A 21,762-nucleotide genomic window follows, 5' to 3' on the forward strand; every position below is an offset into this window, starting at 1 on the left:
CAGTTAAAGCGACGCAGTGCCGAATCGCAAAAAGTGGTCTGGTCTTTGACCAGCAAAATGGTCCGGTCTGCAAGTGGTTAAGGACTGCCCCATGTACATATACTGCAGCAGGGCGGCCCTCACTTACCTGTTATTTCCTCTATCGGTTCTGTGGTGTGCGCACACGCCGGCGGAGCCGGCCACCCACAATCATTCGCTGGAGAGACAGAACGGTGGTCTGCCTATGTAAACAAGGCAGACCATCGTTCTGTCAGCAAGGGAGAGAGAGATCTGTGATTCCTGCTAATTAGAAACACAGATGTGTCTCTTCCTCGAGTCAGACCATCCCCCACACAGTAAGAAAGCTCACCTGGGGATCACAGTTAACACTTTCATTGCCCCTGATGTTAACCCCTTCCCTGCCAGTGTCATTTATACAGTGACAGTACAGGAAAAAAAATGATGCAGCCACCACATCTAAAGGGTGATTGCTAAGCTGCAATATGACATTTTTGGGTTTAATACCATTTTAACATGTTAGTGGGCCTGGCTATTTTTTTTTTTAACCACTTGCCGACCAGCTGCCATTGTTATACGGCAGGTTGGCACGTTCTCGCAAATTGCCATAGGTGTAAGTCGGCTCCTTTAGGGCTAGTTTACACTCGCTTCAAAACATGGCACTAAATGAAATGGTTAGATTACATTCCTGTTTACACCTTGCTTTTGCTTGGTGCTTCGATGGGGCTTAGGTGAGGCTTCGGTGAGGATTTGTGGGGCTTCAATGAGGCTTTGTGGGGCTTCGATGAGGCTTCGGTGAGGCTTCGTGGGGCTTCAGGCGAGGTTTGCCATAGTCTTCTATGGAGGCTTTGAAGACGCTTTGAAGCACCACTGAAGCTACATGGGGTATCATTTTTGAAGCAAAGCTGAAGCAAAGCAAAAGCAGGTGTAAACAGGACTGTAAGCTAACCATTTTATTTAGTGACAGTAGATTTGACTAGTGTCCAGGGAGCTTTGACAAAGCCTGTTTGAATCCTTGTTTTGAAGCAAGTGTAAACTAGCCGTTAATGTGTGTTGAAGCCCAAGCAAGTGTAAATGAGCCCTTAAAGTGGTTGTAAACTCTTACAAACCACTTTGACCTACAGGTAAGCCTAGATTAAGGCTTACCTGTAGGTCCAAGAAATATCTCCTAAACCTACACGGTTTAGGAGATATTTGCCAAAACACAGGCGTGCAGGCGTACTGAGCGCACCGCTGTCAACAGCGATATGCTGCTAGTGGTGGCTCCCATGTGCATGCTCACGCGTCATCGTTGAATGACAGCCCCGGAGCAGTGAGACCCACCGAGAAGATGGAGGCTCCGTACACAATGGGACATGGGTGACTTCGCTGGCTCCTTTGTCAGGTAAGTGACACATAAAGGACAACTATGCGATGCATAGTAGTCTATTATGCTTTACCTTTGCAGGGAATCAAAGAGGAAGTAAACCCATCAGGGTTTACTTCCTCTTTAAGGAGACATAGCAGGTGCGCACGCCCACTGTATGGCGGGGGAACTGATACGCGTGACTGGCGGCCGTGATGTCTGCCTGCCAGCCACCCGCGGTCGTAGGAACGAGAGCCAGAATGAAGATCTGTCAATGTAAACAGACAGATCCCCGTTCTGACCGGAGAGTTAGAGAGAGATCTGCTGTTCCTAGTGATTAGAAACAGCGATCTCTCTCCTCTTCCAGTCAGCCCAGCCCCTATACAGTTAGAAACACTGCCAGGGAACACACTTAACCCCTTGATCGCCCCCTAGTGTTAACCCCTTCCTTGACAGTGACATTTATACAGTAATCAGTGGCTATTTTTAGCTCTGATTGCTGTATAAATGTCAATTGTCCCAAAAAAGTGTCAAAAGTGTCCGATCTGTCTGCCGCAATGTTGCAGTCCCACTAAAAATCGCAGATCACTGCCATTACTAGTAAAAAAGAAGACAACAAATGCCATAAATATACCCCCTATTTTGTACACGCTATAACTTTTAAGAAAACCAATTATATATACGCTTAGACCCCTTTCACACCACACCGCTGATAGCATCGGTGGTAAAATGCCGCTATTTTTAGTGGCGTTTTACCGCCAGATTTGCGGCGGATTTGCGGCGCATTTCGGCCACTAGCGGGGCGCTTTTACCCCCCGCTAGCGGCCGCGAAAGGGTTAAAACCGTCGTCAATACGCCTCAATAGCGGCGTTTTGCTGGCGGCATTACAGCGCTGCCCCATTGATTTCAATGGGGAGCAGCGGTGGAGGAGCGGTAAACACACCGCTCCTTCACCTCTCCAAAGAAGCTGCTGGCAGGACTTTTTTCTGACGTCCTGCCAGCGCACCGCTGTAGTGTGAAAGCCCTAGGGGCTTTCACACTACACACAATGGTGCAGCTTCTTTAGGGCGGATTGCAGGCGCTATTTCTAACGCTATAGCACCTGCAAAATGCCCTGGTGTGAAAGGGGTCTGATTGCAATTTTTTTTTACCAAAATATGTAGAAAAATACACATTGGCCTAAACTGATGAGAAATTATTTTTTTTTTTTTGGATATATATTATATTTTTTGGATATATTTTTTTTTTGAGGGGGGGGGGGGGGATATTTATTATAGCAAAAAAAACAGTAAAAATCGTTTCTCTTTTTTTGTTTATAGTGTAAAAAACTAAAAAACACAGAGGTGATCAAATACCATCAAAAGAAAGCTCTATTTGTGGGAAAAAAAGGACGTCAATTTTGTTTGGGTACAAAGTTGCACGTCCGCGCACTTGTCAGTTTAAGCGACGCAGTGCCGTATCGCAAAAAACTGCCTGGTCATTAAGGGGGAAAAATCTTCCGGTCTGTAAGTGGTTAAAGAGTTTACTACGGCTTTAACGTAACATCCACAGCCTACTGTCACACACAAGCACTTGATTTTATTTGCACAAGCCTTAACATGAATTATAATTATATATATAATTATATAAATATCTTTTATCCCTTTTATATAATAATAGGTAACTTATTTTAGACTAGGTTTACTAGTCAATTTCATATATAACTTTTTCTAAGTGTGAGTAAATGCTTTCTTTACTACATGCGGCAGACAAAGGCAGAAAACATGAAATCAATGCCATCTCTCGCTAGATGTAGATCCACCTAAGTTTGCAAAGTACTGTTTCTGCCCACTGAAGCTGCCAGAAGTAGCCACAGAACTAGAGCTGGCATGGGCAGAAGGAAACGCTGCATGCTTGTGGTGGAACAGACAGGGGAATGTTTCAGCGTGGAGCCACTGGGACAACACTCAAGTTCAGGTTGGCAGCAAACAAAAATTGTTACCATCTGGAAGGTGTTCAGAGAGGGATCTTTGAGAAATGTGCAGTTGGGTGGAGGGAGAACTCCTCAGAAGTGTTTTTCTATTCAGCAGCCCATGCTTGGAAAATATTCACTGCCACAGCTGTAAGGAGACTCCAGTATTCCGCAATGTCTGTCCCTCTCTATATTCTTAGATTTACTTCCAATTAGTAAAATAGTAGCGGGCCGGGAAGCAGGACATTCAGCAGAACTTAGTGTGGAAATGTGAAGCCAAATACCGAAACCTTGCAACCTGTAGATTTACACACAGCAGCTTTGCAAACATGATTAAAACCACTATATATGTTACTTGGAGTATTAAAAACACACTATGAAAACTGACAGCATTCACAACTGTGATGTGCTGGTATGTAAGATTCAAAAAAGATGACATATAGGTGTGGATTTATTAAATGGAAATAGACTGTGCACTCTGCAAGGGCATATGCTCCAGAGCTTAGCAAATGAGGTAAAGCTTCACTTTGCAAAGAATACCCAATCACATGCAGGGAAAAAAAAAACAGCATATTTATTTTCTTCCACATGATTGGAAAATGGAAGGTAGCATAGCGTCCCCTCATTTAATAAGCTCTGGAGCAACTGCACTTACAAAGTACACATTTTATTTACCTAGAGTAAATCCATCCCGTAGTCTCACAGTGGAAATGTCATATTTCGTAAAACTTTGCTTAACCACTTTCAGACCGGGCCATTTTGCTAGCTTAAGACCGGACCACTTTTTGCGATTCAGCACTGCGTCGCTTTAACTGACAATTGTGCGCTCGTGCGAAGTGGCTCCCAAACAAAATGAATGTCCTTTATTTTCCCACAAATAGAGCTTTTTTTTGGTGGTATTTGATTACCCCTGCGGTTTTTATTTTTTGCACTATAAACAAAAAAAGAGCGACAATATCCCCCACTAATATATATATAAAAAAAATGTCCTCAGTTTAGACTGATACGTATTCTTCTACATATTTTTGGTAAAAAAAATTGCAATAAGTGATTATTAATTGGTTTGCGCAAAATTTATAGCGTTTACAAAATAGGGGATAGTTTTATGGTATTTTTATTAATATTTTTTTTTTACTAGTAATGGTGGCAATCAGCGATTTTTATTGTGACTGCGACATTATGGTGGACACATCAGACATTTTTGGGACCATTGTTATTTATACAGCAATCAGTGCTATACAAATGCACTGATTCCTGTGTAAATGACACTGGCAGTGTAGGGGTTAAGTGTTTCTAGGGGCGTGTTACTAACTGTGGAGGGTATGGCTGTGTGTTAGTGAACATTGATCTCTGCTCCAATCACAGGGAGCAGAGATCAGTGTCACTTGTTGCTAGGCAGAATGGGGAGATGCTGTTTACTTCTGCATCTCCCCCCGTTCAGCCTCCCTTTGAGACGATCGCAGGTATCCAGGGCGCGCACGCGATGGCACAGCGGCATTCTTAAAGGGACATACCGGTACGCCCATATGCCTGTCCATGCCATTCTGCCGACGTACATCGTCGGGTGCCGGTCGGGAAGTGGTTAAAGAATAACTAAAGGTTCAGTTTAAAAAAACAAAACAAAACAAACAAAAAAAACATGTCATACTTACCTCCTCTGTGCAGTTGTTTTTGCACAGATTGTCCCCGATCCTCCTCTTTTGGTTTACCCCAGCGGCGCACCTGGCTCGTAGTATCTCGAGTGCCCCATCAGAGAAGTGCTCTTCCTTGGGGCACCGATGCAGGCGTGCTCCCGTGTCCATTGACACAGACAGCAGGACTTGGCTCTGCCCCCAGGCTCCCGTGTCATTGGATTTGATTGAGAGCAGTGGGAGCCAATGGCTACACTGCTGTCAATCTATCCAATCCGGACCCGAGACACCGGCTGGAGCGGGTGTGCTCATCCCCAACACAGGAACGATCGGGCTCAGTTAAGTAAAAGGGGGGCTCATGCACTACAAGAGGTTGAGGCTTTACAACCCTTTTAAAGTGTATTTTGATCTTTACAAAAAAGCACTGTGCTGTTCCATATGGGAGTAGCAGCATAATGTGCCAAACCAGCCAGGATTCCTTTTCCATGTAAACTATGAAATCCACAACTGTAGTTAGTAAAAGCTTTCTTAAAAGCAGCCAGCAATGACCCCATCCCAAGTTATTGTAGTCATGGAGCAGTTGTAGGGACCAGCGCCCCCTAGCACCATGAGGAAGAGTGCTACTCTGTTCTTTTGGGTTACATATGCACAGTGGGGTTGATTTACTAAAACTGGACACTGCAAAATATGGTGCAGCTGTGCATGATAGCCAATCTGCCTCTAACTTCAGCTTTTTAAATTGGTTTCTATGCAGAGATGCACCAGATTTTGCACTCTCCAGGCTTTAGTAAATCAACCCCAGTGTGCACTCTCTTGTTGTCTATGATGAGCTTGGTGTCTTCACCTGGAGAGAGTACAAACTGCGTATGTGCAGCCCAGAAGAGCAGGATGGCACACCTTCCTGTAGGGGGTGCTGGTCCCAATGGCTTCCAACAGCTTCCAATAAAGTGGTTGTAAACCCACTCTTTTTAAAATTGCTGACAGGTAGGACTTTTATGACAGAAGAGACCATATCGGTCTCTTTTGTCATAAATGCTTACCCTGCCTGTTAGCTGTAATATACACTGAGTCGTACATGCACAGCTCAGCGTATATTAACAGCATTTGATCTGTGCCGCAATTATGTGACTCCGGTGCACATGAGGGGGGAGTGACTTCATTGCGCCCAGCCATTTAAACAGCTGAAGGGATGGAATAGGGAAGGAAGACTGAGCGAAGATGGAAGCATCCAGGACCTGCAAGATTAGTGGCACTGCATTGCTAGAGGGCACATTAAGTCTTTCATAATATGCCATGCTATGCCAACATGTTAGTACACGGGGGGGGGGGGGGGTTCTTTGTGGGGTATTTTTACTTTTTTTTTCTCTCTCCGATACAAAGATGTGGCTCACTTATCCATTTGTGTTCCAAAGCTCTCATCCGGACATAGAGGGGTAGAGAGTGGCAATCATAGTATAAAACAGTTTAGGCTTTTATTGGTAAAAAGAGAGTATTCAACTCAGCCCGACACTAAGGTATATTCGCTACTTGCATATGCCTTGACATCTGGTGGTGACAACAAGCCCTGACGAGCTATCTGGGGGAACATGACGATCCACATCTAACGAATTTGAGCCATCGCCGGAGGTCACCTCCAATGACAGCTGATGCGTTAGGTGTGGATCGTGATGTTACCCACAGCTTTGTCTGCTTGAGTTAAGGAGGTCTGTTATTAGCTGATGCAATTTTGTGTGATAGGTAGTCTAATTTTTTTGTACATTGGGATGTCCAGTATCTACTCAAGACAAGGTTTACAGGTTAACATTTCTCTTTCTTGACAGGCATTTGATGGTCAGTAGATGTGAAATACTGAGTAGATACTTGGAATTGCTGCTACTAGGATGGTCTTGCATTTTTATCTAGCAATGTTTCTGTGACAGGTCACAGGACTTAATTAAATATTTCCAATAAAGAGATCATATAGGTACCTAAATTCTTTTGCTTTAATTTTTTATGTGATTGTGTGCAGTGGCATGGATACATGAGGGATTGTGTTTCATTCTTTTCTGTTCTGTGCCATAATATGCACAGGAGTGGTATTTCCCAGTTAAAGCGAGTTCCAGTCCCCAATATCAATTTTTTTTTCTAAATGCTTCCCCATCATTGTTACTACTTCTACTTTAACATTTGGATACTGTCAGTAATGTGTTCCATCTTGTTTGTTTTAAATCATTAAAATCTAACCTGATCTCAGAAGCAAATAGGGTCCATTGTGGTTGTGGGCATCTGAAGCCGGCTTGTCTTTATTTCTAGATTTGGTGCAGCTGGCTACCCAGTATGCATGTCCCGATCTCACGCCTGTGCAGTAATGCCACTGGCATGGTCCAGAGCAGAGAGGCTCCACTTCCTCCTGGCAGATACTAATCTTCGAAAATGGCTCCTAACTCCTCCCGATTGTGTAATTTCCAGTATGGATTTCTGTATTAGGCGATTCCTATGGACTCCTAGGATAGATGACTCCAATATCGCAGGAGTCCAAGGGAATCGCCTTATGATGACATTGCCTAGGCGGCCAGACAGGAAGTGCAACATAAGCAAATCCCAAAGAAGGTATTTAGAAAAAATAAATTGCCATTTAGAATAGCATTACTGATGGGCATGAGAATGATTGTACATTAAAAATGAGTGGAACTCCGCTTTTAGGAGGGCAGAGTTTAGATGAGGTGACTTATATTTTTTGGCTTGCATGGATTTCTACATGCCTGTCCCCCTCTAATCCCCTTAGGATTTCAAGGGACTTTAGGATGCAAATTTTTTATTTCAAATTTTAGAGTTCAATGTGTGATTATTGAAGGAACAACAGAAAACAGGAGAGTATTAATAAATTAAATGGCAGAAGTTGACTTTGTTGAGTTGGGGAAATTCGTTTTGCTGGGGACAACATTGAAGTTTGTTCTCCTTTGATTAGCATGCCTATAGCCAGGTCAGAGAAGTGGGCCTTGGTTTTTAGGCATTGTGGGGTAGCACAAGGAAAAGTGTGAAAATCCTATGAAATGCAAAATGTACACATCCATTTAATTTCATGGACTAAGATGTTGTCCGATATGACCACATGGCTGAGTTTCCTGAGTAGATATCTGAATATTATTTCAACCAGGTGTGCTCATGGTATTCAATAATGTGAAGAAAGCTGGTTAACAGCATCTGTTAAGAGAATAGAATGCGGCGTGGCCATCTTATGCCCAAGCGGGATAAAGCCCAAAGAAGGTATGACCCTACACTCTCCTTCCTCATCAGGAATCTTTCCATACTGTCCCTAACAGGTGGGGTAATGTTCCCTACACTACCAACTAACATAAAGCACACCAAACCTGGGAGCCTGGGCTTTAAATAGACTCTACCTGACTCAAGATGGCTGTCAGAGTTACATGGAGTGACAGCATTCAACCAGATAACTTCCACAGTGACCCAGGAAACCATAGAGGCACTCTGTTCCACTTGACTTTCTCTCTATCTGCAAGGCCACTGCGAGTGAGGACCATCTGCAGTGGAGTAGGTAGACTTTAATGGTTACGTTAATGGTGAATGGTTGTTTGAACATTGCCCAAATACCTTTAGTTCCTTGGTTGATGATGTATGTATATCTCTGGGAGTCTTGGAGTTTTAAAACCTTGGAGACCTGAGAGTATCAGTACAGTGTGTATCTTTATGTAGGATGGGAATCCAATTGCTTTGGAAGCTTCCCTCTTAGTTTGTGTATAGTAGAATATGGATCCCTTTAAATTTAGTTGTATATATTGCTGCATTGTATGACAAATATTCTTCTTTTCAGCAAAGTTCAAGAGAAGATAAGAGTCTGATAGATTCTAGGAACTGAACCAAGAAAACGTTACTATTTTGTCTGCCCACATGTGTCCAGCTGTTTGTCCTTATGTCGCAAGAGCGTGTGCAAACTTGGCAAAGGACTATTTTGAAAGTCATTTTTCTGGTTCCAGATAGATAGTATGCCTGCCTTTTCCTGACTCCCTGTGACTAAATGTGTGCTAACCCTTCAGCTGATATGGTTTGGTTTCTTTGATATAGAAGCAGCATTTCAATAAGGTTACTTACTTGTTTGGTTTGCATAATATAGTATATGCTCCTGATTTCCAATTATGAATAAAAAAAAGCTGACTTCAAATCACTAGGAAAACTGGATACAGAAACAAAATGTTTCAGTCATTATCAAGATCCTGCTACTGTGTGCAAATGTCTAAAAGTTGTAAGTGAACTTTCAGCTTTATTAAAAAAAGTATAATAATAAATAAAAAGCGGGTAAAAATATATACAGTGCCTTGCAAAAGTATTCACCCCCTTGTAATTTTTTGTGTTTTGTTGTCTCACAGCCTGGAATTAACATGGATCGTTGGAGGATTTGCATAATTTAATTTACAGAACATACCCACAACTTGGAAGATTTTTTTTTTTATTGTGAAGCAAACAACAAATAGGACAAAATAACAGAAAAAGTAAATGTGCATAACTATTCACCCCCCTAAAGTCAATACTTTGTAGAGCCACATTCTGTGGCTACCACAGCTCCAAGTCGCTTTGGATAAGTCTCTATGAGCTTGCCACATCTTACCACTGGGATTTTTGCCCATTCCTCCTTGCAAAACTGCCCCAGCTCCTTCAAGTTGGATTATTTGCGCTTGCGAACAGCAATCTTTAAGTCTGACCACAGATTTTTTTATAGGGTTGAAGTCTGGGCTTTGACTAGGCCATTCCAACACATTTACATGTTTCCCCTTAAACCACTCAAGTGTTGCTTTAGCAGTGTGTTTGGGGTCATTGTCCTGCTGGAAGGTGAACCTCCATCCTAGCCTCAAATCACACACAGAGTGGTACAGGTTTTGCTCAAGAATATCTCTGTATTTAGCACCATCCATCTTTCCCTCAACTCTGACCAGTTTCCCAGTTCCGACTGCTGAAAAACATCCCCACAGCATGATGCTGCCACCACCATGTTTCACTGTGGGGATAGGGTTCTTTGGGTGATGTGATGTGTGGGGTTTGCGCCAGACATAGCATTTTCTTTGATGGCCAAAAAGTTCCATTTTAGTCTCATCAGACCAGAGCACCTTCCTCCATATATTTTGGGATTCTCCCACATGGGTTTTGGCAAACTCAAAACGTGCCATTTTGTTTTTTGCTGAGAGTAATGGCATTCTTCTGGACACTCTGCCATAAAGTCCAACTCTATGGAGCGTACGGCTTATTGTCATCCTATGTACATATACTCCAGTCTCGACTGTGGAACTCTGCAGCTCCTCCAGGGTTACCTTAGGTCTCTGTGCTGCCTCTCTGATTAATGCCCTCCTTGCCCGGTTTGTGAGTTTTGGTGTGCCATGTTCTTTCCATTTGGTTATGATAGATTTGATGGTGCTCCTAGGGATCATCAAAGATTTGGATATTTGTTATAACCTAACCCTGACTTCTCAACAACATTGTCCCTTACTTGTTTGGAGAGTAACTTGGTCTTTATGGCAGTGTTTGGTTAGCGGTGCCTCTTGCTTAGGTGTTGCAGCCTCTGGGGCCTTTCAAAAAGGTGTGTATATGTAATGACAGATCATGTGACACTTAGCTTGCACACCGGTGGACATCATTTCACTAATTATGTGACTTTTGAAGGTAATTGGCTGCACCAGAGCTTTTTATGGGCTTCATAACAAAGGGGGTGAATACATACGCACATGCCAATTATAATTTTTTGATTTCTGAAAAATTGTCTTATGTATATATTTTTCTAATTTTACTTTACCAACTTAGACTATTGTGTTCTGATCTATCACATATAATTCAAATAAAAAAAAAACATTGAACTAAAGGCTGTAATGTAACAAAATAGGTAAAAAGCCAAGGGGGGGGGGGGGGGGGGGGGGTGAATACTTTTGCAAGGCACTGTAGCATGGATTTTACCACATTTTGTGCACTCCTACTAAATTCTCTTCTGGAGACAGCTCCTACTAAATGTTATTCAGGAAAATCCCTTTCCTGTGGGCTGCAGGGATTTCTCGAAATAGGAGCCATATGCACACTTTTGCTGGGAGGATGAGGTCAGAGCACAGCTTGTCAATCAGTGTTGTCAACCACCAACATGAGAAAGTATTGTGTTTTACTCTTTCCCTCATTGATAAATCAGCCTAGTATAAGTATGGGTACAGTAATGACCACACTGAAATTTGTTAGATAGAAATATAAATTAAAAGATTCTAATGCAGTGATAATTCCTTGAAGCTGCTTACTCCAGAAAAAACAACACAGAATATATTGATGGTTTATTTGTATTATCACTATGGCATAATCAGTTGTAAGAGGTTACAGTTTAAAGAGCATTCTCACTACTGAGTCATCTGCCATTTAGAAAAAATAGCAATAGTGCCGTATACTAAATCATCTCGTAGCAGCACCTTAATGCAAGTAAAATTCGTTTTCCAAAAGTATTTGACAGGTGCGATTATTTCTTTTCATATAAGGACTTTTGCGTCCTCATGTCATTGCCTTGAGCAAGAACAACAATGACCAGCATAGTAGTGCCATTATCAAATTTCACTAATGTGACTCTCACATTGTTACATTAGCAGTGCCTTAGATCTCATAATGCAGATATAAAGCTTTGATGCTGCAGGCACAGCAGTGCCCAGGCGCACTCACATACAAGGAAGTGCAATGCAATTTTCAGGAGGAATTTCAGATAAAAGGTACATTTTTAGTGTGTTTCTTAGGTGACGTTACCTTGTGACATGACCTTTACCCAAACTGACGCGTTCCACCAATCTTTGTCAAGCAAGGGCTTCCTAAAAGTGGGAAATTCATTATATGCACTTCCAACCCTCAATCATCCAAGCGCCACTAAACTTTTTTGGGTATACTGGCAACGTCAACAGGTAAGGAGAATTTTTTTCTTTTTCTTGCTGTAGCAGCAGTACTTGTGTACACACCGTGCTATACTAGTGATTCAGCAGCTGTTATCCTGGTTAAAGCAGCATTGCCTTTTCTCCATGACCAGCATGTTCTTAAATTGATATCCTGCATGTGCACCGGTGGTTTGGCGGTGCTCCCCATTCATTTCAATGGGCAGGGTTGCTGTAGGACCGGTGTATACACCGCACCTACAGTGCTGCTAAGATGTGGCTTGCGGGACTTTTTCTACCATTCTCCCAGCACACCGCTCCAGTGTGAAAGCCCTCGGCTTTCACATTGGAGTGAGAGAAGAGGCTCTTTCAAGGCACTTTACACGCGTTATTTTTAGCGTTATAGCGCCTGTAAAGCACCTCAGTGTGAAAGTAACCTTAAATATACCCAGTGAAGTTACTGGTGAGAGATGACAGCTGAAATAAATCATCCTATTTATGTTGTACCTGTTCATCTGCTGCCTTTTCTCCCCCTACAGCCTCCTAAAGCACACATTTTACACAGCATTTTTCAGCTTCAGAAGGCATGGGGCAGGGATCTGATGTCACACACTGCACAGCATAGATCAGGAAACTGAGTGTTATCTGAGACAGCCTCATAGGGTAACACTTATATCTGCGGGTGGAGTAATGTACCAGTGTTGGCAAAGCTGTCAGATAGCAGAGGAAAGTGAAGGGAGACTGAAATCACACTTAGGTGCCTTGGATTGAAGATATGCTTTGTTCATTTTTCATTTCAGAGCTTTACAACCACTCTAATTCTACTTTCTAATAATCTTTTTCTATAAAGTATTTTAGGACCATGAAGAAAGTCTGCTGCCTCATTCAGATGGTTTCTTTGGCAATAAAATGGAAAATGTACAATGTATGTTTAAGGAAATGTGTAAGCCACAATGCGCACATTTTTTTTTTTTTGTACAGAAATGTAGACCACCAAATGTAACAATCCCTACACACTAGAAACCACACAAACTGAATTCCAAAAGATGATGCATTATTAACTTATGTGAAACTGAGATCAAATTTTCTACATGTAGGATCTGGAGAAATATTATATAATAGTTGGTTTGCTGCTCAGGACCAGTATTTCCCAAAGTTTTTCATATGCCACATAAACTCCATTCAGGTGGTCAAAGTAGGACAGGCAAAAATATAGTAACAGATGGATATTTTAGAAAATAACAATACCGAATCACGATTCCAATCAGCCTACGCTCCTCAGTGCTGGCTACTAGAATATGTTTTTTGCCTAAGTAAAAATTTTGTGATATTCATTTTAGTGATGGCTCATAGAGAGCAAAGCGATGCAACCATCAGAACACATGTATCTGCTTCTACTTGATCCAGTGGCCAATTTGACGGTACAACATTCCAGTTCAACATGCGATATTCAGGAGGGAAGAGTGTAGGCAGTTGTTGGGTGTGCATAGCAGAGAAGATAAAGAATATGAAGATCTAGTGAGATGCTGAACAATTCTGCAGATTCTTCTTCGCCATGCTAATGAAATTCCTGTTTTGACTGCAAACCTTATTTTAGTGCAAATGGCATAACGGTAACGGTCCTTGTGCTTCTCTATGGGATGTAGGCAGATGATATGCAGGCAGATGATGGCTGGTAGGAGGGCCAGCAGGGTACTGTACAGCCTCTTGAAAGCATCACAGTTCCCTGCTACAATGCTAAAGACCTGGTGGATAGGTGTCAGTCTGGAGGAGAGGGCATTCATAGGCAGACTACATTTACATGCAGACTGCATTAGGTAAATGCCACAAGTGATGCTGATCTTCCATGATTGAAAGAACTGAAATCCAATGAATGAAATGGGTGGGCTAGTGACCGTCAGGTTGGTGAAGAAAGAGCTAGACAATGCTGGAAGTCCTCAAATCAGAAAGTGAGGTGGGCTCTATCTAACTTGCTGCATCTTTTAATGCACACCGTGAAATCAGAGTTAGCAATTTTAGTACAGGAGACAAGCTTATACAAGCCTCACCATAAGGCTGGAGTTCAGTAGTATCAGGGGGATCAGCAGAGGCAGTCTAGGGGACAGAACATGTTGCCCACAGACATGCCTCTGACATTTGCACAGCAGAAAGGTAACAGGTTGTGCCGTTTCCATTCACGTTAGGTGGTGGCAAGTAAACGGCTGACACCCAAACTACCCATTTTGGAGACGTGTCTGGAGATGTCTATCTACCTATCCTGAGAGGTCTTGGTTTGTTGATCCACTAACCGGGATTTGGCATTCCTTTTCATATTTCTGTCTCTGATTTTACAATTATGTGTCAGGTTGTCATTCTGAAAGGTTCTTTTAAGTTTTATTTGATACTCATATATTCGACAGAGAGAGTAGCCTCTTTAAACCAGGATTGTGATGATGTGTCACTTGGGAATGTGTTAACTAGTTATGGGGTACACTAGAAATAGAACTTTTAGCTATTCTAATTTTTCATATTGTAAGCTGCTATTTCAGCAAATGCAAGTCAAACACGTTTCCAACTCTGTCAAAATAATTGGTTTTATTTGGCTGTAATACTTTTGCCAACTGTGTATAATGATGAATGTGCCTATTAAATTCTTTAATAATGATATTTCCAGTCTTTAGCACCCTTAAATGCATTGGCCCTAATAATACATGCGTATTAGAGAGAGTTAAATCATATGAAGAGAGAGCGAGGAGCCTGCAGGTGTGCCCCCATAGCAAGCAGCTTGCTATGGGGGCTCACACAGAAGAGGAGGAGCGGAAAGCACCGGTGGGGGACTCCACAAGAGGAAGGAACCCCTCAGTGCAACACCATTGCACAGAGCAAGTTAGTATAAACCACATTTTTATTTTGATAAAAAAAAAAAATTTTAAGTTTATAATAATATAATATAATACATTTAAAGCTGAACGCCAGAGAACAAAAGTCGTCTCTTGCTGTAGGGCTGCCCCCCACACTGCAGGATTGAAATGTCTGTTTAGGTCTAGGGTACTGGAAAAGGCACTTTTACTCTCCTGATCCATCACATCATCCACCCTGCTAGGCTGGTCCCTGCAGCATCTTCTCCCCTACATTCAGGTGGTCACATGTCCTCTGACATCACCAAGTACAATACAAGGCCCATAGCCCTGAACTAAATGTGAGGACACTAAGGGGCAGCCCACAAGCTGGAGTGTAGGAAAGCTCTAGGTGCTAAGGTAGCAGGGATCAGTTAAGTAAAACTGCTTTTTGCGGTACCCTAGACAAGCATGTAACTCTTACCGTTCGGAGGACAGCCCCACTACAGGGGGAGGTTTTGTTGGGTTTCTTGAAATAAAAAAAGCAAAACAAAAACAAAACAGTGCTTATTGTAAAAATATCTTTAACATAGGTACTTTATGACAAGGCCTCCTAGTACTTTATGGATGCAAATACAGTGCTGCTTAAGTGACAAATAGTGACTTTTTTTAGGGTTGAAATTTGCATAGCCATAATAACACTTGCCCTTCCCACCACATGACCTTGCTTGGGCCTCATGATAGGTTGCTGAAGCACCAGGTATTGCAATGAAGGGTGCAGGCAGGCACTGTACTCATTATTCCCTACTATATAATGTGGGGGGAATGCTATGAGTGCAGGAGGAACTCTGAGATCCTGCTCTATTAGGTAATTATTATTATTTATGGTACTTATATAGTGCCGTCAATTTATGCAGTGCTTTACATATACATTGTACATTCACATCAGTCCCTACCCTAAAGGAGCTTACAATCTAAGGTCTCTAACTCACATTCATGTACTAAGGCCAATTTAGACAGAAGCCAATTAACCTACCAGAATGTCTTTGGAATGTGGGAGGAAACCGGAGTACCTGGAGAAAACCCACGCAGGCACAGAGAGAACATGTAAACTCCAGGCCACATGCTTGCTTCGCAGGAACCTGTGAAGGTATAAATATAGGAGCTGCCTGTGCTCACAAGGTTTTAAAAGAAGTAGATTCCAAACCCTTTGTGTTCAATAAGTCAGTGAGCTGAAACATACATGCTAAGATGCATTTTCAACTTTGCTAACAGGATGCTTCTATAGAAGAGTGGGGGGGGGGGTGATATACTAAAACTGGAGAGGGCAAAATCTAGTGCAGCTGTGCATGGTATCCAATCAGCTTCTAACTTCAGCTTGTTCAAGTACATTTTGACAAAGAAAAACAACTGGAAGCTGTTGGATTTCTGTGCACAGTTGCACCAGATTTTGCACTCCAATTTTAGTAAATCAACCCTGTGACTCCCTAGGTAGTGAAGACAGGAACATTATGATAACCATGGAGTCTGCACCTTAAAAAACCAAGTCGGTAATGACAACTCCCATATTTCCATCTTCACAGCTTCCCTTACTGGCAGTTCCTGATGGACTGCTAGGAGTGGACCATTTGTTGGTAACTGAGTGAATGGATTAATCTTCTATTACATTAGTGCAGTGCTGACAGTGATGAAAATATACAGTCATGCTTTGGAACATATTTTCTAAGGCTTAATAGCTATGAAACCTTTACTTTATACAGCTTATTCTGTTGAGCAGTATTCATATTTTACATGAACCACGGCTCAAGTAATCCTGCTTTTGTAAGTAGAACATAAAGATGATCTGGTTGTAACATTAAACATGCATTATGGAAAACCATATCATATAGGTGAGAAAGTGCAAAGTAACAATACACTACAGTCTCACATAACCAGAAAATAATGATGTACTTACCATATACATTTCATGAGGATAAATGCACAAAAAAAAGTTCATCAAATTCAAATATTAGTTAGAACTTTATTGAACTACAGTATATAATATATAAAGGGCACAAATATTAGACGTAAAGGATTTAAAATATTTGCTGTGTTATATTAGGATTTAGCTGCTCAGCAGAAATCACTGAAATGTCCTATGAACAATATAAAGAGAACTTTTCTCCGGGCTCTGTACTTTTCCCATTAAACTATTTAATACTCAGGCATGGTATATGTATTCTAGGTGTAGTATGAAGAAAGTTCATCATGTCAGTACAGAATTTTAGCAAATGTTAATCATACAAAAAGGGCCAGGTAAAGTATTTTTTTTTTTACTAATCTAAATGCACACAAGAATCCTATTTACAGTTAGGGGTATTGGTAATAAATGTCTGCAAGACAAGGGATAATTAATATACTATAAACACTTTTTTTTTCTTGGTTACATACTATTAGGCCTCTTGCACACTGCAGCTTGAAAAAGCTCAGTACAGCTTTTTCTTTTACTGAGCTAAAATACAGCCCATTAATTGTAATGTGCCTATGCACCAAGGCACATAAACAAGAGCTGTGCATTCTCCAGTAAAAAAAAAAAGTAAAAATCTGCATTTTTGGTTAGTAAGTTACACCTCATGTTCAGAAATGTGCACGATTGCATGTAAAATGTGTGTAAATGTCCGATTACATAGTGTGTAGAACAAAAACGCAAAAATAAGTTTTTGAATGCGTGAAAATGAGTGAAAATATGCCCAAATACTTACAAAAAAATAAAGTAGATGCTCGAGCAGGAGTATCGTGTGCAAGAGGCCTTAACATTTTTTAAATAATAAGTGTCCAGAAAATGCAGTCCCACCGAGAAGTGCCATACAAGTTAATTTGTTTAAAAACAAAAAACCAGTATCATTCCCTATACCTATAGAGATGGTAAATTACAGTTAGAATATAATGTAGCTTTCCTATATAGTCTTATGTGTTAAACACCATTTTAGGCTTCATTAGACCTAATGACAGTTAGTAGTATATTGTACTTCTTTAGCAAAATAGTTGAATTGAGCTTTTTTTTAACGTTAAAACCCATTTTAGGCTACAGTAGACCTAATGACAGTTAGTACTATACTTCTACTGTAAAATAATTTAAAGCGGTTGTATAGTCATTTTTGGGACTTTTACCTACAGGAAAGCCTATAATAAGGCTTACCTGTAGGTAAAAAAAAATCTCCTAAACCGTACGGTTTAGGAGATATTCCCCTCGCAATGCACCGCTGACTGCAGCGGCGCATGCGCACAGGGGATTCTCGGCTGAGAGCCCGGCAGACGCCAGACCCTGCCGGGAAGAAATCTCCCACGTGCATGCGCGGGAGTGATGATATCGCGGCTCCGGCCATTCACAGCAGTGCATACTAGCTCATTATGCCTTTTCCTTTGCAGGTGAGCAAAAAAAACAACAACACATCAGCGGGTTTACAACCACTTTAAACTGAATTTAGCTTTGCTAAAGCGTTTTACTGTATATGTTAAAACCCATTTTAGGCTAGAGTAGACCTAATGACAGGTACAACTATACTTTTACTTTATAATTGTTGAAATTGAACATAACTTTCCTACAGAGTTTTATCATTGGAAAACCACTGTAGGCTATGGTCGATCTAATGATAATCAGTAGCAAACTTTTATAGAACTACACGATAGAGCACAATCTGTATGTAGCGAAATAACATCCACCCCTCTGCTGCACTGTACTATTTCCAAAATAAAGGAAACATGTTATGTGAGAAATATGGCAAGAGTATGTAGCATAAAACACAGGATACAGAATGGAGCAATCAGGAGTATCTAACATACAGGACAATGTACAGAATAGGGTTGCATGCTCAGGAGTATGTATCTTACAGCACAGAGAACCCAAGCCATTTTTCATTGCAATATATACTTTGCACACACCTGTTAGGTAGCTTCCTAGTTGCACAGTACAGTCTTATTTGACATTTATTCTGCAGTGGCTTAGTAATTTGCTAGAGAGTTGGCCTGAGCAGAAAGCGGATGTCTTGCTGTGGAAAGGTGGCAAGAAAATTAGTTACTTCTGGACTGCTGGACTGGGGATCCCCCTGAGGTTTGTCATGATTAAGCAATAACATATGTGTGAAACGCGTTAACAGCTAAAGCAAACTCTGTCTTTGTGCTGTCTTCATCTGACATATGGAATAATGGATTTGACATCTCTATAGTGTTGTGTACTACCAATGTTCTTCACATTACTGTATTGAGGTGGCAAGCTGGGGTGAGCACCCACCATGGGGATTACATTATGCAATTGACACTCTCACCTGGAGCAGTATAGCTTCTGTCTAAATCCCCCTGAGGTGTTGAGCCTATGGAAACCGCCCCAGTTGCTTCCACTATTAGGGGGCTCAGGCAACATGCATCTCAAGAAAATGAAACCACTAACAGCTCTTGTGTTTTTCAAATAACAGGTTTAGTTTAAAGTGGTATTAAACCCAAAACCAAAACTTTAATATATTGCAGCTTACCAGTCATTTGATGTGGTGGACGCATCAGTTTTCTTTCCTTTGGCTTTTTTCCCCTCTATTTTCACATGGTGATCTGGACAGGAAAACACCACCTGAATTAGTGAGGCACAACTCTGGAGGAATGAGCATAAAAGGCATAGCAGACAGCACCATTGTCCGGGGGTTGTGTAGTTGTTAATGTATTAGCAGATTTAAAACAACTAACATATTTAAGCAAAACTTCAGCTCCCACTTTATAATGGGTTATGGCAAACTGTTTTTTTTTTCCCTTTTGAGATAAAGGTTTTGAATGACTAAATGAAAGCTGATCTTTTAAACCATCCCTGTCAATGTTAAATGGTTGGTGTCATCCAAGTAAACTGATATATTCTCCTGGAGGGTTTGTGCTGTGAAAAACAACAGATATACTGGCTGGATTACCAGATGGAAATAGAAGAAAGAAAGCCTAAAAAAGAAAATGAATGCAGCCATTACATCTAAGAATTGGTAAGCTGCAATATAATAAATGTTTGCTTATGGGTTTAATACTGCTTTAAATGGCTCATTACATTTTTAAATATGTGTCCATAAATTATATTATAAGTTGTTTTAACAAAAGTAAATCTTTTTTATCATGTTTTTTCTTGAAACAAATGATTGAACTCTACAAGAGTAATTAACTGAAGTGAACCATGAACAGGGCTGTAATAAGGAGAGGGGTGTACAATTATCTGCTATAATTACATGAATGATTCCAAATAAGAAAAAAAAAATAATAATAATAAAATAAGGGGAAAAAAGAAGTTATGTTGGCAAACACTAACAAATGTGTCCCATAACTTTGGTAGAAAAGCACCCTAGCCGATGACTAGCATTGCATTTGCAACATAGGTTTGTATGAAGGTATGAGTTGGTGGAAAAGTTCAGTGAATAAAATGTATTCCAGTAAAGAGTTTGTGAGGGCAGGGACAAGAAAGAGAAAAAACTGCTAGTCTAGACTTGTAGAACTGTGTATTAAAACCAGATGAGAGCAAATTCCCGCCCAGAATCCCCATAAAACTTTCTGTGAACAGCTACAAGGAATTTATGCTGTCTGAAAGTCCATATATTCAGAGTTTATTAAAATTATATATATATAATTTTATATATAATATACATATACGTATATATATATATATATATATATATATATATATATATATATATAGATATAGATATATATATATATATATATATATATATACGTATTTATAGATATATATATATATATATATATATATATATATATATATATATATATATATATATATATAAAATAAAAACATGTAGATATGAACCCTGCAAATGGTAACCTGGATGCACAACATAATACCAAATATACATCAGAAAAGGGAGGTACACACAAGACTTGAAAATGAGACACAATTTACCAATTTACAAAACAAGTTTCTTTGCTTAGTGTCCTATATTCCTCAATGTATTCATACAGTAGTTGTAGAACGCTTGCGTTTTACTTTTGTAAATTGAAAATTTACTGCAATCATGCTCGTTTTTTTTTTTCACAAATGATCTCTTTTCCATTTCTTGGTAAAGGGTAAATATTCCAACCCCTTCTCTGATCTTTTAAAGTAGTCAGGTTTGTTTTATTCTAGGTTTGCCAACACTCAATGTTGCACGCTCTTGCTCTTGTCATATCAATGTAATTGTCTTAATCCACGAACACTACCATGTGTATCGTGTAAGCAAAATTCAATGGACAATGAATAGGAAAGCAACAATAAAAATTATAAGTATGAGTAATAAAGTATGGGGGAATACACTATAAATCAGGAATCTGCAGTCTATGAACCACAACTCTGTAGTTTCCTAAATAGATTCTTACTTTAGAATCAGTCTTTTAGGAGTAAAATGTCTACGACGAGTCCTAGACCCTGGTATAAAAATTCTAGAACATTCATATGACTGGAAAAAATTCTAAGCAGGGGCAGCTTCACTGACCCCACAATGTGGAGGAGTTGGAGAATGGCCACTTCCAGTGGAGGTTTCTCTTACAGTGTTCCTAATCCAGGGTGCCACTTTAAAGGTATTTAAAGTAACACATAAAAATGCAACCACTGACTTATTTACTCCTATATTCTATCTAGTTTAAGAAGGCTATGGGAAATCTGTATTTGATCTCCAATTAAATATCACATCTTTCAGTTTGTTCTTTTCAGTATAAATTCTTACATATTAACAAGTGGCATGACAAAAATGCTAACCAAAATATAAACAGTAAAGCAATGAAAATTGGCTTTTCACGCTCAAAGGGTTATTGTGTAAGTCCAACAGGAGACCTGACTTCTTTGACCTTCAGGAAGATTTTTTTCCCTTCTCTGTTTTCCTAGTAACTGAGAAAAGGGAAGGGGGGAAACTAATATTGAAGGAATTCTTTGCAGTTGTTGGAGGTGGGGGATTTACAAAAGCTCTGCTTGGTTAACCTATTGCCAAGCTTCTGTTAAGCTCATACAAAAGGTGCATTGTCCTTTTACACTGGGCTCGTGCAGACCAGATACAGAGCACAACCTCCAGAAGGCTATTCTCAGCGTTAGTGATCAAATTCATTGTGGCACAGTATATGTTACACTTCTGCCCTATAATTGAGATTTTATTCTTCTGCTATG

At 40.5% G+C, this 21,762-nt stretch overlaps 1 protein-coding gene across 1 annotated transcript in view; it reads right to left on the bottom strand.

The window, feature by feature from the left end:
• DNM3 (dynamin 3) overlaps positions 1 to 21,762 on the bottom strand; it is a 514,556-nt gene that overhangs the window by 65,359 nt on the left and 427,435 nt on the right. The window contains exon 22 of the mRNA XM_077453003.1: positions 19,121 to 19,193. Coding sequence (XP_077309129.1) covers positions 19,145 to 19,193 — 49 coding nt within the window. The 3' untranslated portion in view covers positions 19,121 to 19,144. The remainder of the gene's footprint in view (positions 1 to 19,120; positions 19,194 to 21,762) is intronic.

Source organism: Lithobates pipiens, unplaced genomic scaffold (assembly GCF_037356315.1).
Source record: "Lithobates pipiens isolate NorthernLeopardFrog02 unplaced genomic scaffold, aLitPip1_a1.2 Scaffold_23, whole genome shotgun sequence".
Lineage (NCBI taxonomy): Eukaryota > Metazoa > Chordata > Amphibia > Anura > Ranidae > Lithobates > Lithobates pipiens.